The 19,653-nt window shown below is 36.0% G+C and overlaps 1 protein-coding gene across 10 annotated transcripts in view; it reads right to left on the reverse strand.

Annotated features, from left to right (window-relative positions):
* Window positions 1-19,653, reverse strand: part of MRPL1 (mitochondrial ribosomal protein L1) — a 155,576-nt gene that overhangs the window by 37,281 nt on the left and 98,642 nt on the right. For all 10 annotated transcript variants that reach the window (XM_064285674.1, XM_064285675.1, XM_064285676.1 and 7 more), the window contains 2 exons: window positions 14,673-14,784; window positions 5,420-5,526 (listed from right to left, as the gene is read on the reverse strand). In XM_064285674.1, coding sequence (XP_064141744.1) covers window positions 5,420-5,526; window positions 14,673-14,784 — 219 coding nt within the window. The remainder of the gene's footprint in view (window positions 1-5,419; window positions 5,527-14,672; window positions 14,785-19,653) is intronic.

The raw sequence follows: 19,653 nt of genomic DNA on the forward strand, positions 1-19,653 counted from the left end.
CTCTTATCCAAAATGAGGAGGAAGGACCTCTAACAGGTGTGTGATGCTGTCAGTGCCCTTTCATCTGCCCACCCACTCTAAATCAAATTCTCCTGACAGGCTGCAAAAATAAAGGCTACCACATCTTCAATATTCCCAAGTGTATAAAAAAACAACATCGCTCATGGAAATCTTAAACTTTTAAGGGGGATATATTACAATGCTTTGAAATCTTCCCTAAAAATCCGATCTGTTATTATCTCTGATCACTGCAATCATAAATAAAATGTATAGTATAATTATTTTGTATCAGGTAAAATGCTAAAGGATTTGTTTTCCTTTTTTAAACAGCTTTATTGAGGCATGCTTGACATACTGTACATTTTTTAAAAACTTTGAGGCATATTTTGCATATCATATAATTCACTCTGTTCAAGAGTACTTTTCAAAGATTTTTTAGTAAGCTTATTGCATTGTGCAGCCATTACCATAGATCAGTTTTAGAATTCTCTTCATCACCCAAATATGATCTCTCATGAACATTTACTGCTAAAGCTCGTTTCCCCTGTTCCTGCCACAGCAATCACTAATCTATTTTTGTCTTTGTTGATTTGCCTTCTCTGGATATTTCATAGAAATAGACTCACACAGTATGGGATTTCCTGTGCCTGGGCTCTTTGAGCATAGTGTTTTTGAGATTCATCCACGTCATAGCACGTATTCATAGTTTGCTCCTTTTTATTGCTGACTAGTTTTTTTTTTAGTATTCCATTGGACATACTGCACATTCTTAAAGTATTAAGTTTTCACATATGTATACATCCTTGAAACTATCCCAACAGTCAGGATAATAAACATATTGATCATCCTCAAAATTCCTCACACTCCTTTGTAATACCTCTCCTCTGCCCCTACTCACCTACCCTTGTCCTCAAGGCAATCACTGATGGGCGATCACTACACATGAGTTTGCATTTGCCAGAATTTTATATAAATAGAAGCATGCAGTATGTATACCTTTTTGTCTGGCTTCTTTCACTTGATACTAATTATTCTGAAATTAGTTATGTGTTGTAGTATATATGAACAGTTTATTCCTTTTTATTACTAAAGAGCATTCCATTGTATGCATGTAGCTCAGTTTCTTTATACATTCACCCATTGATGGACATTTGAAATATTTCCAGTTTGGGGATATAATAAATATCCAAATGATAGGGACATTTGTTTACAAGTCTTTGTATGGATATATGTCTGCATTTCTCTTGGGTAAATATCTAAAGGTGGAATGGCAGAATTATATAGTAGGTAAAAGATAAACTTTTTTAAGAAATTGCAAAATGTTTGCCAAAGAGGTTGTATAATTTTACACACCCACACGCGGTGTATGAAAGTTCTATTCCCTTCACGTCCTCACCAGCGCTTAGTATGGTCAGTTTCTTTAATTTTAGTTATTCTACTAGGTGTGTGCTTAATCTCTCATTATGGTATTTTTTGCATTACCCTAACAACTAATGATCTTGAGTATCTTTTCATGTATTTATCTGTCACCTGCGTATCTTCTTGGTGAGGTATGTTCAAATCTTTTGCCCACTTTTTTAAAAAATTAGGCTGTTGGTTATCTTATTATTGAGTTTTGAGAGTTCTTTATATATTTAGGATATCTCATATATGTATATATATGATCTACAAATATTTTCTTCCATTGATTTATCTTTTCACTCTTTTGTTTTTTTAAAGAGCAAGTTTTTTTTCAACTTATTTTATTGTTGTTGAGAATATACACAACAAAACATACAACAATTCAACAGTTTCTACATGTACAATTCAGTGACATTGATTACATTCTTTGAGTTGTGCAAACATTCTCATCCTGAGTTGTTCCTCCATTAACATAAACTTAGGAAACCCTGGTGGTGTAGTGGTTAAGTGCTATGGCTGCTAACCAAAGGGTTGGCAATTCAAATCCACCAGGTGCTTGTTGGAAACTCTGTGGGGCAGTTCTACTCTGTCCTATAGGGTCACTATGAGTCGGAATTGACTCGACGGCACTGGGTTTGGGTTTTTGGTTTACTGTCCCTTAACGTTCCTATCTAATCTTTCAAGTTGCTGTTGTCAGTTTGACCTCATATAGATAGATCTTAAACGAGCATAATGCTCAAGGCAGAGGTTTTTTACTAGTTAAGCTAATGTACTATTTAGTTTTAAGATTTCAGGGGATATTTCTGAAGTTTTATAGGTTTTAGATTTAGGTCTTTGATACATTTTGAATTAGTTGTTGTATATGGTGTTAAGTATGGGTTAAAGTTCATTTTTTGCGTCTGGATGTCCAATTGTTCCAGTACCACTTGTTGAAAAGACTATTCTTTCTCCACTGAATGAATTCCCATCTTACTCACAAATCAGTTTTTCATATACGTGTATTCTGTATTCTATTCCATTGATCTTGTTATCTCTTTTGACATCAGTACCACACTGTCTTAATTACTGTAGCTTTCTGTGTCTTGGAATCAGGTAGACCTCCAACTTTGTTCTTTTTCTAAGTTGGTTTGACTATTTTAGTTCCTTTGCATTTCCCTATGAATTTTAGTATCAGCTTGTTAATTTATATAAAAAAGATAGCTGGGATTTTGACTGAGATTGCACTGAGTCTACAGAATACCTTAGTTCTAAGAAGAGTTGATTTTCAGTTTTTCAGCTTTTTTCTTGTTGTAAAGCCAGAAGTAATGACTTTCAAGTTCTTTACATAGGGGACCGGAAACCAGAAGTCCCTTAGAGAATACTTTGAGGAGAAATAACATTTTAACAATATTGACCAGGAACTGGTACATATCACCATTTATTAAGATCTTCTTTAATTTCTCTCAACTATGTTTTAAAGTTTTCTGTGTCTGGGTCTTTTACATCTTTTGTCAGCCTTATTCTTAAGTATTTCATGTTTTTTAAAAATTTTATTATAAACGGTACTGTTCTTTAATTTAAATTTCCAGTTGTTTGTTGCTAGTATGCAGAAACACAACTAATTTTGCATATTCATCTTACATCCTGCAGCCTGGCTTAACTCACTTATTTTATCTACTAGCTAGATCATGTCATCTGTGAATATAACGACAATTTTACTTACTCTTTTCTAATCTGGATGCCTTTTTATCTCTCTTTTTTTTTTTGCCTGCCTGCACTGCTTAGAACCTCCAGACAATGTTGAACCCAGACAATATGAGTCTAAAACCCACTCTGTTAACCATTTAGGTTGTATTATAATACTTTAGCATTCAAAAAGATTCTCTTTAAACACATAGATTCACTTCTTTGTCTTTAAGAAAAAGATATTTCTAAAAGATCCAGGGAGTCTAATCTGGAGCCCATGCTCTCAATCACTATGGTATCTGTTGAAAAATGAATGGGATGCCATGGCTGTTTACACTCTAACCAACTCAGGACTTAGAAAACCTATTAAATACTGAATATACTGCAAACATTGCTTAAGAAAAGGCAGACATAATCCAGCTACGAAGAGTTTTATGGGGACATTCTATAGTCCCAAAACCCACTGCCATCGAGTCTATTCCAACTCATAGCAACCCTATTGGACAGAGTAGAACTGCCCTGCAGTTTCCAAGGAGCACCTGGCGGATTTGAACTGCCGATCTCTTGGTTAGTAGCTATAGCACTTAACCACTACGCCACCAGGGTTTCCATAGTCCCAAAGTCCAACCAATTTGACTGAACAATAATAACAACAACAATAGCTACTACATTTAAAAATGTTATTTTATCTTCAAAACCACATCGTGAAATAGGTATTACTACACACATTTTAAAGATAAGGAAATTGAGGCATAACAACATTAAGACTTGCTTAAAGTCTGCCACCCCTTAAGTATCAGCGCAGGCATTCAAACCTAAATCTCTACACCTCTAGGACATTTCTCTAAAAAAATTTTTTTTCATTTGTTTTTTGCCCTAAATATTGTCATCACTAAACAATAAGAAGCACTGCCAAGGACCTTTTGGGAACAAGGAAATTCCAACATCAGATTCTAGCAGAGCTAAGTGCCAAATGAAGTGGAGCTAAGCTTTGATAGTAAGGCAAGTGGAGGCTTTCCGATCCTTAACTGGATTAAAGCTGCTTTGCTCCCTTTCTAAAGCAAGGTTTTCTGTCACAGAACTACTGAGTGCCTTCTTTACATTTCTGACAATGTATAGTGGGCACAGCTCAATTAGCTGGGATTGGTAGCTGTTGGCTATAATGCAGAATTCCTCTTAAGTGTAGGATAGGAGGAGGAAGAGGAGGAATAACAGCTATGAGGTAAATAATATCAGCCATGAGGCAAGGTAGTACAGAGGTAAAGAGCCTGGACTGTCTAGAGTACTGACAAGGTTCAAACACCTATTCTGCCTCATACTAGCTGAAAGAACTTGAAAAAGTAATTTAACCTCTCTGGGTTTCCATGCCTTCGTCTACAAAATGGGGATGATAGTTTTACCTCACATAAGGTTGAGGATTAAAAGATTAAAAGACTTAATAAAAGAAAAGTGTTTAGAATAGTGCCTGGCACATAATAAGTATTATTTATTTTGCTATCACTGTTACTATTATTCCTATACTTATTAAACAGGAAAAAACTTACACATTAAATAGGCACTTAAGAGATTCTTTAGTATAAAGAAGATATCTGCAAATAATTTTAATGTTTTTAATGTCTATATATTTAAAAGGAAACCCCAGTGGCACACTGGTTAAGTGTTATGGCTGCTAATCAAGAGGTCGGCAGTTCAAATCCGCCAGGGGCTCCTTGGAAACTCTATGGGGCCGCTCTACTCTGTCCTACAGGGTTGCTATGAGTCGGAATAGACTCGACGGCAGTGGGTTTTTTTGTTTTTATATATTTAAAAACAAAGTCCTGTAAAACTGACATATTTATTTTAGTGTCCTAAAAATGGCTTTGGATATTGATTTCCATCTTCTTCTTTAAGTAGACAAACAATTTTTTTAACATAACAACAAAAATTCAAAAGGAAAGGCAAAAACAATTCATAAAAATAAAGCCAATTACTCAATTACATTAAAGGAGTATTAAATACCTAGGAAGTGCTCAGCATAATGCAATGTTCTCTGGTGGATAAACAATATTAGTTCCTACAATGAATAAGCTTAAAATATTAGACACAAAAAATACACAGAATAGATAATCAAATAAGGGAGAGTCCAATTAAATGTGAGGGAAAGACACATAACTGTGGAAGGAAGGCCTTCTCAAGCACCATTAAAATTTATGAGTTCGAGCTATAAAATAAAATTATCTGAGTATATTTAGTGCCACTCCTAATACCAGTGCTTAGAAAAGCCTCAAAGAATTGGCATATTATAATATTATAAGTTATTAATGTATTATCTGAACATAAATGAAAAGAACATTATTTGATAATTTCCACTTACTGTTGCTATTTTGGTCTTGAGAAAGTTTTCCCTTTCTTCATCTACCTCAATTTCATGTCCAGTTTTAAATAATTCAAGCATTTGGGGGATGTCACGGCCAATGGATTCTGGTTAGGAAAAAAAAAAAATCCAAAGTTATCACTACATCTGAAAAAACTAGCAAAAATTACTGAATACAATAAAAGTTTATCCCATGTGAAGGTATAACACACAAGTTGTGGCGGACAGACTCTAGGGTAGTCCTTCTGATCCCCGTTTTCTGCTGTTCAGGCCCTTGTGTCATTCCCTCTCCTAGAGTGTGGATGAGAACTGCAACTTGCTTACATAACCAGTAAAATGTGAATGCCCGTCTTGGAGCAGACTCTCTCCCCTAGCGGCTTTGAAGAAGCAAGCTGCCTATTGGAGAGGGTCATGAAGCAAGAAGTTGAGGGTGGCTTCCTGCTAACAGCCAGCAAGAAATTGAGGCCCTTGGTCAAGCAGCCTTATTGGCAAGGAATTGAATTGTGCCAACACCCATATATATGAGTTCGGAAGCAGATCCTTCACTAGTCAAGTCTCAGAAAAGATCACAGCCTGGTCAACACCTTGATTGGGGCTTTGTAAAACCCTGAAGCAGAGGACCCAGCTTAGCAGTATCTGTGCTTCTGACACACAGAAACAGGAAATAATATGTATGTGTTATTTTAAGCCACTAAATTTGTAGTAATATTGTTTCACAGCAATTGATAACTAATACATAAGTACACGCAATGATAATACTTATCGTACTTTAAAAACTTAGATGACAAATTTAAATGAAGTCTATACGATAATCTGTGATAAAAAATAACAGTGGAGTCTCGAAATCTTTTAAGAACTTTTTACCCTTGTGCAGAACTTACCTGACCTGCCTTACCATAAAGAAGGGAAGGAACTAGAAAGCGGCAGGAGTTAGCAGTAGAAATAATAGTGAATGAAACAGTCTGGAGACAGTTTGTTACTGCTCGAATGATTATAGAAGCTATAAAGAGGAAAAAAATTAAGAACTGAAACTTAACTTGTTGGATTCTAATATCACTTTGTCCTCTATTAGGGTGGAAAAGAGATGTAATAGAATTTAAGTAGGAAAAAATGGAATCAGAATAAAGAACTAAGAATTGAAAGGGATCAAGAAGGAGATTCCAAAAATAAACTCATATCTACCTAATCTTTAATCGTTAACACTATGACTCAAATTTAATGCACAAAGTATGTATTTTTAATACGCCACTATAACTTCATTTGAAAATTTTTAACTTTGTGCACAGAAAGCCTGACTATTTGAAGGGTAAGAAATATAATGAGGAATGTGCCATTAATGATACACCACTCCCAAGATTAGTCAACACGAGGATCTCACTGGATAGTGAGTACACCCTCGACATACGTTTAGGTATCATCTGATGAGTTATTCAATATGACTCAGGAGCATTTCAGCTACAAATGAAAGCAATTACCCACGAGGAGCTTACAACCTAATTGAGAGAAAAGGCGCAGGAAGATGGAACAATTAATGGAAAATACTAAGTTTTTATTAGTATCACATTTTGATATAATTGAATACTGAACGGTATGGCACATGATACAATAACAAACAGTAAGAATACTGTCATACACAGAACAGGCACCTGGTTAAAACATCTTTATATCTACTTAAACTCTCCCTAACTTAGATAGAGTTTTAAAAAGTTGTTTTCATAAGAACGGTGCCGTGTATGCAGTGAGAACTCAAGGATTATTTCCTGATTAACCTGAGTCTATAACCACAATACTGCCTTCCTTCATGTTACCATGAATGAACGGTCTATGCTCCTACCAAAGGCCATCCCTCCTCACTTGTGCATGAAGCCCACTCCTCCCTTCTCGCCTCTATATTGTCAATCGTCCCTGCTCTCCTAGATCATCTTCTTCAGCTTACGCCATCCCTACACTACCACCCTGTCACTTACATAGCTCCCACATACAGTCATTCTAACAAGCAAATCTTATATCATTTTTCTGTGCAATATTTTTTTATGGCTCCTATCTGTACAGAGGATTAAAAATCTAACCTCTACGGCATGGCACAAAAAGCCCTCCGTGACCTGGCCCAACACCTAACCTCACTGACCACCACTACCTGATAAGACTTTATGTACCAAATGGTATTACTACTACTACCACCCATTGCCATCAAGTCAATTCCAACTCACAGCGACCCCACAGGACAGAATTGCCCTATAGGGTTTCCAAGGAGTGGCTGGTGGTCTCGAACTGTCGACCTTTTGGTTAGCAGCCGTAGGTCTTAACCACTACGCCACCAGGGTTTCCAAATGATAGTAGGCTACTTGTAATTTCCTGAACACAACTCACTCTCTCACACTTTTGTGCATCAGTACAGGCCACTTCCTCTGCCTGGAACATCCTCCCCATGCATGTCAGGAGGGCACGTAATATTCATGCTTAAACCTCAGCTTACCTGCTACTTGCTTTTACAGTGAAACCTGTGAAAGCTAAACTTTTTAGCCTTTGGCAGGGTACAGTGTTACCATTTTTCCATCACTTGTTTTAGTGGAAAATATTTGAGTTTTCCTCCTCTGACAGGTTTCTGCCTTACACAAGTTCTGCCTTTCACAGGTTTTACAGTATAATCTGATTCTACAAAGCTGTTCCTTATTCCTCTAAGCACTTTGTACCTTTCTACTTGCATACTTACTACATTCTAGTGCAGCTATTTGTTCTCACTTCTCTCCCCTCTCAACTTTTATCTCCTTAATGATGGGAATTATCTTTTCATCTTTCAGTCCTCAGCACTAATTACAGTGCCTGGCATATAGTAAGTACTGAATAATAATCTACACATTTAACAAAGTTAAAAATGATATTCAAAGACATGAAAAAGAACAAAGTAACTGTTGAGAATAAACAGCTACCCTAGAAACTGCAGGGAATCAACAATAATAGCTCACATATATTATGCACTAATTACTTACCCAACCTGTGCTAAGCTCTGCTCACAAAACACTATAAGGTAGATAATATCATGAAATAGATTTTATACATGAATAAACTAAGGCACAAAAAGGTTAAAAATTTAGCTCAAGGTCACAAACCCAAATTCACTGCCATCAAGTCGATTCTGACTCACTGCAGCCCTATAAGACAGAGTAGAACAGCCCCATGAGGTTTCCAAGGCTATAATCTTTACGGGTGCAGGCTGCCACATCTTTTTCCCATGGAGCAGCTGGTGGGTTTGGACCACTGATCTTTTGGTTAGCAGCCAAGTGCTTAACCACTGTACCACCAGGGCTCCTTGCTCAAGGTCACGGTAGTAATGAAATCAAGGCTAAGGGAGATCTATCTTAACCAGTGTTCTTTTTCTGCCTTTCAATATTGCCCAATGCTAAATCTTTATTGCTATTTCTAGGACTCTGTTATCCCTTGTTGCTATGTAATTGCTCTCCTGGTTCTCCCCTTTCTTTTTTCTCTGTGCTTTTATGTTCTTCTATTTTTCTTCTCTCATTCTTCCTCTCTTTTTCTCTTCCCCAATTCTCTCTATTCAGTTTCCATAATGAACATAACATGCACTAAACTATATGGTCATGTATTTCACCTTGATGTACCCCCTTATTTTCTTTTACCAGGAAATATTACAGGGAAAAAAATCAAGCAGAATAAAAGAATCTAGGGAAGGCAAAAAAAGAATGGTTAGTGAGAAAGGAGGTGAATTAGGATTGTATAGTGTAAAAGGTTTAAGAAGCAGAAAACTAAGAACAGACCTTTGATTCAGGCAAAAGAAAGATCAGTGACTATTACCAACAGCAACATTTTTTAGCTGAATTATGGCTGAAAAGACAGTAAGGACAAATAAAGGTTGGTAAGGAAATGCAGGCAGTCAATCACTAAACACCATTCATTTGAAAAACTTGGTATGAAACAACAGGCAGAACTAAGATGGTAGCTGGAAAGGATAACCAGCTCAAAAAAAAGGCTTTTGCGGTATGTGCCGTTTTTTGTTTGTTTAACTAAATAAGTTTGAGCATAGTTAAACTAGTATTTTTTATTGAAGAAAACGAAACCATTTGCTCCATAATGGCAAGGGTCTTTTCTGTCTTGTTCACAGCCATTACACCCAAGGCTTGGCACATAGTACTCATTAACTATAAATACAATTATTCTAACTTGATAAAAATCTATAAATTCTAGATAATCCATTTATTTGTTTATTTTTTATTGTGCTCTAAGTGAAAGTTTATAATTCAAGTCAGTTTCTCATACAAAAACTTACACACACATTGTTATGTGACCCTAGTTGTTCTTCCTACAATGTAACAGCACACTCCTTCTCTCTACCCTGTATTTCCCCTGTTCATTCAACCAGCTCCTGTCCCCTCTGCCTTCTCATCTCGCCTCCAGACAAGAGCTGTCCACGTAGTCTCATGTGTCTACTTGAGCTAAGAAGCACACTCCTCACCAGTACCATTTTAAGTCTTACAGTCCAGTCTAATCTTTGTCTGAAGAGTTGGCTTTGGGAATGGTTTTAGTTTTGGGCTAACAGAGTCCAGGGGCCATGACCTCTGGGGTCCCTCCAGTCTCAGACCATTAAGTCTGGTCTTTTTACTAGAATGTGAGGTCTGCATCCCACTTTTCTCCTGCTCCATCAGAGATTCTCTGTTGTGTTCCCTGTCAGGATGGTCATTGGTGATAGCCAGGCACCATCTAGTTCTTCCAGTCTCAGGCTGATGGAGCCTCTGGTTTACATGGCCCTTTCTGTCTCTTGGGTTCATATTTTCCTTGTGTCTTTAATAATGCATTTTTTAGTTATAGCGTTTAGATTCTATATCTTCTATTAACTGAATGCAGAATTAAATGTTCATTCATTGCACAAATATTTGTTGAGTTCCTACTATGTTCCAGGTACTCTTCTAGGTCATGGGAATACAGGAATGGACAAAACAGAAAGTGCTCTTTCTCTAATGGGAGTAAACAAACACACACTCACAAATAAAAATGCCAGGGATGGTCAAATCCTAAAAAAAAAAAAATCAAAGCACAATAATGAGATATCTAAAGATAACAGGTAAGGAAGGGGGTGATGACAGTTATGAAAGGCCCCTTTATTTAGGTGATAACTGAGTGAGAAAACAAGCCAGGCAAGTAAGTAAAGAACCTTCTAGGTAGATGGAACAATAAGTCCAAAGACCTGAGAAAGGAGAATACTTAGCGAGTCTGAGGAAGAATAATGGCCACTATGGTTAGAGTAAGGGAATTGAAGGAAGGAATAAAACACCCAGTTGTAACATACTAATAATTCATCTATAATAATTATAACAGTATCTAATTATCACTGGAATATTTCACATATGTTGTTGTTGACATTTTCCATCGAGTCAATTCTGACTCATAGAGACCGTACAGGACAGAGTAAAACTGCCCCAAAGGGTTCCAAGGAGTAGATGGTGGATTTCACATATGAGTAGATTTTAAACTAATACATGAAGGAGAAAAAAATTAGAATATTTTCAAATTTATTATGCTGCAAAAATTGTTTTTGTATTTTTCCTTATATAACCAAAGAGCTCTAATTGTTCCAATACTGTAAGACTCTGAAGTATAATACGTCATCTTATGAGGTAAAGACATTTCACATTAAATTTCAATAGTTTTAACACCCATTACTCTTGAGTATGCTATAACAGCAAATTTCTTATAGAAAACAGTGTCCTACTCAGTAGATGTAAATATCCTTTGGACAAGACTCTGACTGACCACCAGTGTTCAATTCCAAGAGCTATGCTACATGTTATAAGGAACACACATTAGCATGTCCAATTTTCCCTCCTACCTGCCAATAATTTAGTATGAATTAAGCTGTTTCCATGAATGCCCCAGTACTAACCATACCAATATGCATAATAGAAAACTGATTCCATAAAGTCAAGATAGTTTTCATGCTAGTATCTTCTGTTTAGTAAATGATAAATATAAATACAATTAAGAATTAAAGAAAATATCAACAAAAATGTCTATATTAGAGATGAAAGAAATTTCAGAGGGCACTTACATGGGGGGAAAAAAGCTAGCTGAAAAGCAGAACGAGGCCAAATTTCTTCCAAGAAACTTTAAAAATCAAGATTCAAATGTCTTTTATTTTATGAAACAAACAAGTACTGGAAAAAAAAGTCAAATGTGCATTTGAAACACAGGATAGCTTGCCTATAGTTACCGATACAACTGAAACAAATAAAACTGCGGCATTAAATGTGCTGCACAACAAGCACATTCAATCCAGCCAAGATGGTTACACCCACTCCCATTAGTAATACTGAGACAAAACGGAAACTAATGTGCTCAGGGGCTTGTTTTTTAATTTCACCCACTTGCTCAAAATATAATTTCTGTTCTACCCTCAAGTCTTTTGTTGGATATAAGGGGAATCAAATGTTCCTAAACAAGAATCTGAATAAGTTCTGAAAATGTATTAATACATGCCTCATTTGTTCTAATGCACATCTGGTGTATCCTGTTTTAACATTTTTGACAGGTTAATCGTTTGTCTTCATGTTTAAAGGACACAAATGCTTTGCCAGCGCTAGTAAGCAGATCAAGTGAGGGTGAAAGGAAGTATCAGAAGAGGAGAAAGGTCTGTGTTTTTCAAGGTGTCTTGTTAAGCAAATGGGGGGGGGGGCACAGACACGCACAGGTACTTGATCATGGTACAGAGAGGTTGTTTTCATTGTGAAAATAGAAATAAGGTAAAGCCCATCAATAAAAACAAACATTTTAAAGGAAACCTTTTGTTACCTGGAATAAGGAAATAAGTTATTTAAAAACTTTTCAGACTGAAAAACAACAGTTTCCAATTTTGCAATGAAAGTACTTAGAAAAAAAAAAAAAAATCAAGATGAAAGAAATTAGAAGCCAAAGGAGTTATACAGATAATGGTAATGTAGCAAAAGTGACAAAATTAATTTCTGTGAAAAGTCAGTTCACTGTGCAAAGCAAGGAGCTGAATAAGAATATTTTGGGTATTCAGTTCCATTTTAATTGACTATATTTAGTACTGTTATGATTTTGTTCTGATATAAGCTTGAATTTCATTAGAAACAAAAAATTATGAGAAATATTCTCAACAAATTCAAATTCAATTTTCATTTAGTTTTTAAAATAATGTTTACCTTTACATCTTACTTAGAAAAGAGTACCTCGAATCCCATTATAACAAACACTATTCAATGGAAACCTCTAATAAAAACTGCTAAATCTCAGTCCAGTATTTAATAAGGATCCTTGATTTAATGTAGGCTAGCAAAAAGAAACAAACTTTTAGCAAAAAAGAAACAAACAAAACCCCAGTACAACAAAAATACTTGGAAAATTCATTTGAGTTTGATATTTCAGACAAGTGTTAGTGGCTACCAAGTATGAAGAATTTTAGCAGGTTTTCTTTTTTCTTTAGTTGAAACTTCAAGATAAATCTACTTAATTTAAAAATACAAGTTCTCTTTACACTATAAAATTTTACTGGAAATAATGCCTATCTATACCAAACATCCAGCAGCACCTAAAAAACCATGTCTGCAAATGAGCTTATTTTTCTTTCTAGACATATCCTTGCTTCTAAAAAAAAAAAAAAATTTTCTTTTTTTTTTTTTTATACTAATTACATCACCATATTTAAAAAGGCCCCTAGGCTTAAAAATCTCATCATCATTTGGCTCTTCTTTTCCTCTCTCTCAACCAGTCCATTCCTAACTACCTAGCAGCAAAGTCATGATACCTTTTACATTTGTTCTCTTCACTTCAGTCTCTTATGAAGACCTTGGTATAAGCCTTTATTACCTTCATTAGTCGCAATTGCAACCTAACTCATCTTCCTGCTCACCGACACATCTTACAAATTCTTGTCATATTAAAGCTCTATAAAAACAGATCTTGTCACTCCCCACTTCCAAAAATTCTAAAAGATTCCTGCTAAATACAGAATAAAAATCCATGTTCATTAGCCCATCAATTGAGATGTTCCTCAATATGGCATCAATCTACCTTTCCACATCATTTTCCACTATTCTCCCCTTCAATTCAATGTAGGGTTTTCATTCATTACAGACAAAGAGAATTAATTGCTATTTTTTATGCCTGGTCTATAATTTCTCACTTACCTCAGTGTCTATGATTAATATGTTAAAAAAAAAAACCTGTTGCCATCGAGTTGATTCTGACTCAGAGCAACCCTATAGGACAGGGTAGAACTGCCCCACAGGACTTCCAAGGAGCAGCTGGTGGATTCAAATTGCCGACCTTTTGGTTACCAGTCTGAGCTCTTAACCACTGGGCCACCAGGGCTCCATGATTAATATATTACTTCCACTTAAAATAACATTTCCCTTAATCCACTCATCTAATTATTCAAGGTGCAGTTTTAAACATCTCCTCCTACATGATGTCTTCTCTAGCTACAGGTAAACTCACTTCTCCTCCACTGAATACCCACAGCACCTTGTGAATTTATCACATAATATCTCACACTTTATAGTATGGCTATATGTGTACCGACCTTACCTCTCTTACTAGATTTCCTAAGAGGGGAATATCCATAAGGGAGAAGTTCCTGAAAATATCCTTAGGGAAAAATATCTGCAGAGCCGTGCGCTTATTCGTAAAAAAAAAAAAAAAATCCAAACCAAACCCATTGCTGTGCGGTCAGTTCTGACTCATAGCAACCCTATAGGACAGAGTAGAACTGTCCCATGGGTTTCCAAGGAGCAGCTGGTAGATTTGCACGGCCGACCTTTCGGTTAGCAGCCAAGCTCTTAACCACTATATTACCAGGACTCCAATTATTGGTAAGCACTCATATATACATATGTTGAATGCTTAAATAAGTGAGCAGCTGAGCTCTTAACCACTTCTTCACCAGGGCTCCATCATTATATTAATAAAGAAGTTTGAATGTCAATAAAATAGTATCATGATAACATACTTAACGGTTAACACAGTCCTTAATTTGAAGCTAGAATATAGTACAGTAAATTTAAAGAACTGGTACTAAAAAGTTTTCAAATTATATTAATTTACCAATATCAATGGCAAAAGAAAAAACAAGCTAATTCACATGTTCTCGTATAACACAAAACTCAAATAATAGGACATACTATTTATTCTACACAATATTTGCATTTTTGTTCACTAAATGAAGAAAGCTGAGAAGAACCCTGTTGACAGCACATTGCAATTAATAAAAAAAAATTCATACTTCGAATAGACTTTGGAAATCTTTTTTTTAGTTTCTTCTTTAGTGGATTAAGCTCAGACATTATTTCTGGAACAGCTACATAAAAGTCTGCGTGAACTTCATCAGCCAAAATCTGTAAATTAGAAAAAAAAAAAAAAAAGATAGCCTCAGATAATATGAAAAGCACTATCCTTCTGTAAATAAAAAATTTAAGTATAATGTAGTATTTCCCTTATAATTCAGAAAACAGACATTAAGCACAATTCTCTCCTTCAAACGCAAGAATAATATGAATACATTTACTAATCATGAAAACCATCAAAAACAAAATATTTTCTGATATTTTAAAAATAAGCACATTCAGTTTTTAGGAAAACAATACATTTAATTCTCCCATGCAGTTATGTTAGGCAAAACTGTTAAAAATTAGAACATAGCACTGATATGTTCATAGCTCACATAATCCAATATAGTTTAATTCACACGTTTATCAAAACTGAAGAAACGAGTTGAAATTTTGTAATAGATAACATGTAAAATTAATACCAACTGGCTGCCAAATTCGCTAGCGACCCCACTCTATTCCTAAATTTAGAGCAACAAAAGAACTGAATCTATAATTATTTTCACAAAGAACTGAAACTAAAATTCTTTGTCGCCAATAACTAAAAATAAAAAAGGAGGGGGTGGCCAAGGACAAGTTCACTTATAGTTTATCATCCAGACCCTAGCCCTACTCTAAAAGTAAAGGGAATATTCAGTTTAAAACAGACATTTCTAACTGATTCAGGCAAGCACTCAATATAATTATCACACAACAACAATAAACTCAATTTAAAAATTTTGTTGATTATAAAATAAAGTAACTCTTTAAAATGACACTGCTTGGGTTACAAATATTTTACCAATGATTTTTTTTTTTTTTTTTTTGCATGAAATCTTACAATATGCCATTCAAAGCCTTGGTTTGGGGTTACAGTATAAACTTTAAAAAATAGAACTGTGCTAAAATTAAGCAGCGATTCTAGAATCCTGTTACTATTCTTTCTTTTCACAAATTCTTTATTTCTTAAATAACATACTACATTCCCCTTAACAGTAATAACTAACATTAAATGAGCACTTCTCATTTGCCAAGCATTTTGTTAAATATTTTACATGGTTTAATTCATTCAGTCTTCACAATAGCCCTTTGAGGTAGTTACTAACATTGACAACACATTCCAGATAAAGGAAGTGAGGGCTCAAGAAGGATGAGTTAAGTCTGTGCGCTCATAAGAGGCTGAGGCAGAATTAAAGCATGTGCAATGTAGTTCTAGAACCAGTGTTCTCATCCTTGGAAATATAAAAACAGAGGCAATTTTGAAATGTCAAAGAAGTATATGTGGCATTTCTACCCTAAGGCCTTCCAATACTGATTCTATGACCTGTTCTTTTAAATTAAAAATTCTATTTTGAGCCCCTAAAAAAAAAATACTTACAAATAAATCTAACTATGGATGTAAAAGACTATATAAAGAAAACTACAAAACTCTACTGCAAGAGACCTATATAAATGGAAAAACAATACCATGCTCATGCACTTAACAACGTGAAAATGTCATTCTACCTAGAGCCATCTACAATTACAATGCAATTCTGATCCAAATACCAACAGCATTCTTTAATGAAACAGAAGAGCTAATTATTAACTTTATATGGGAAGGGAAGAGGCCCTGGATAAGTAAAGCGCTACTGAAGAAGAAAAATAAGGTAGGAGGACTCGCACCATCTGATCTCAGAACCTACTATATAGCTACGGTAGTCAAGACAGCCTGGTACTGGTACTGGTACGACGACAGACACACCGACCAATGGAACGGAATTGAGAACCCAGATGTAAATCCATCCACCTAGGGTCATCTGATCTTTGACAAAGGCCCAAAGTCTATCAAATGGGGAAAAGACGGTCTTTTTAAAAAATATTGTTGTTAGGTGCCATTGAGTCGGTTTTGACTCCTAACGAACCTACGTACTACACAACGCAACACTGCCTCGTCCTGCGCCATCCTCACAATCGTTGTTATGCTTAAGCCCATTGTTGCAGCCACTGTGTCAATCCATCTCATTGAGGGTCTTCCTCTTTTTCACTGACCCTCCACTTTACCAAGCATGATGTCCTTCTCCAGGGACTGATCCCTTCTGATAACATGTCCAAAGTAGGTGATACGTAGTCTCACCATCCTGACTTCTAAGGAGCATTCTGGTTGTACTTCTTCCAAGACAGATTTGTTCATTGTTTTGGCAGTCTATGGTATATTCAATATTCTTTTCCAACACCACAATTCAAAGACATCAATTCTTCTTCTGTCTTCTTTATTCATCGTCCAGCTTTCACATGCATAGTAGGCATTGAAAACACCATGGCTTGGGTTAGGTGCACCTTAGTCTTCAAGGTGACATCTTTGCATTTCAACACTTTAAAGAGGTCTTTTGCAGCAGATTTGCCCAATTCAATGCATCCTTTGATTTCTTTACTGCTGCTTCCTTGGTACTGATTGTGGATCCAAGTAAAATGAAATCCTTAACAATTCCAATCTTTTCCCCATTTATCATGATGTTGATTATTTTAAAAAATGGTGCTGGCAAAACTGGATGTCCATCAGCAAAAAACGAAACAGGACCCATACCATACACCATCCACAAAAACTAATTAAAAATGGATCAAAGACCTAAATATAAAACCAAAAACTATAAAGATCACAGAAGAAAAAAACTCTAGAGGCCCTAATACATGGCATTAACGGGAAACAAATCATAACTAAATTATACACAAACACTAGAAAATAAGGTAGATAACTGGAATCTTCTAAAAATTAAACACTTATCCTTACCAAAAGACTTCACGAAAAGAGTAAACAGAGAACCTACAGACTGGGAAAAAAATTTTGGCTATGACAAATCCAACAAAGGCCTAATCTCTAAAATCTACAGGAAAATCCAACACCTCTACAACAAAAAGACAAATAATCCAATTAAAAAATGGGCAAAGTGTATGAACAGACAGTTTACCAAAAAGACACTCAAATGGCTAACAGATGCATGAGGAAATGCTCTTGATCACTAGCATTAGAGAAATGCAAATCAAAACCACAATGAGATACCATCTCACCCTGGCATTACTGGCATGAATAAAAAAAAACAGAAAATAACAAAGTTGGAGAGGCTACAGGGAGACTGGTATTCTTATGCACTGCTGGTAGGAATGTAAAATGGTACAATCATTTTGGAAAATGATACAGTACTTCCTTAAAAAGCTAGAAATAAAAATACCATAAAATCCAGCAATCCCATTCCTAGGAATATATCCTCGAGAAATAAGAGCCATCATACAAATAGACATATGCATACCCACGTTCAATGGAGCATTACTCACAATAGCAAAAAGATGGAAACAACCTAGGTGCCTATCAATAAATGAATGGATAAACAAACTATGGTACATACACACAATGGGGACCATGGTCTCAGGGAAATCTAGCTCAACTGGCGTAACACAGTTTATGAAGAAAATGTTCTACATTCTACTTTGGTAACTAGCGTCTGGGGTCTTAAAAGCTTGTGAGCAGCCATCTGAGATACTCCACAGGTCTCAACCCTTCTGAAGCAAGGGAGAATGAAGAAAACCAAAGACACAAGGGAAAGATTAGTCCAAAGGACTAATGGACCACAACTACCACAGCCTACGCCAGACTGAGTCCAGCACAACTAGATGGTGCCCAGCTATCACCACCAACTCCTCTGAAGGGATCACAATAGAGGGCCCAGGACAGAGCTGGAGAAAAATGTAGAACAAAATTCTAATTCACATGCACACACAAAAAAAACTTATTGGTCTGACAGAGGCTAGAGAAACCCGAAGACTATTGCCCCCAGATACCTTTATAGCTCAGAAATGAAGTTACTCCTGAGGTTCACTCTTCAGCCAAAGATCAGACAAGGCCATAAAATAAAACGAGACTAAATGAGCACACCAGCCCAGGGCCAAGGACAGTGGGGACAGGAAAACTGGTAATGGGAAACCCAAGGTCGAGAAGGGGAGAGTGCTGACGTGTGGGGTTGGCAACCAATGTCACAAAACAGTATGTGCCTGAATTGTTTAATGAGAAACTAGTTTGCTCTGTAAACTTTCATCGAAAGTACAATTTAAAAACAAAAAAATCTTTTTTTAATAAACAAATAAAAATTCTATTTTGAATATTCTGCTTTAGTTACCCTTAAGATGGCTAAAAAAGGTCTTGGCATATTACAAAACTGTGGATGGAAATCATGTGCTTAGTGACAACTATAAACCCACTGGCATCGAGTCGATTTTGACTCATACTGGCCCTATAGGACAGAGCAGAACTGCCCCCACAGGGTTTCCAGGGAGTGGCTGGTGGATTCAAATTGCTGTCTTTTTTGGTTAGCAGCCGAACTGTTAACCTCTGTGCCACCAGGGCTCCACAAAAACCTGTTGCCAGCAAGTCAATTCTGACTCATGATGACCCTACAGACAGGTTAGAACTGTCCCATAAGGTTTCCAAGGCTGTAATCTTTAATGAGCAGATGGTTACATTTTTCTCCCATGAGGCAGCTGGTAGGTTTGAATCACTTACCTTTGGGTTAGCAGCCAAACCCTTAACCACTGAGCCACCAGGACTCCTTAGAAAATACTGAAGTTGTCAAGGATTTCATTTTACTTGGATCTACAGTCAATGCCTATGGAAGCAGCAGTCAATAAATCAAATGACATACTGCATTGGGCAAATCTGCTGCAAAAGACCTCTTTAAAGTGTTGAAAAGCATTTATCTTTATAATTTACCTACGTAATTTCCAAAATGTACTTGGCTTCCTTATTTGGGTTATTTTTTCAAATATGTTTAACACTTACTGAACTTAATACTACATAACATTTTCTGCTCCATTACCATTACTTTCTTAGGAGGTAAGTAACTTCTTGTTTAGCATTTCAGAAGTGGT

This window comes from Loxodonta africana, chromosome 5 (assembly GCF_030014295.1).
Source record: "Loxodonta africana isolate mLoxAfr1 chromosome 5, mLoxAfr1.hap2, whole genome shotgun sequence".
NCBI classification, from domain to species: Eukaryota; Metazoa; Chordata; class Mammalia; order Proboscidea; family Elephantidae; genus Loxodonta; species Loxodonta africana.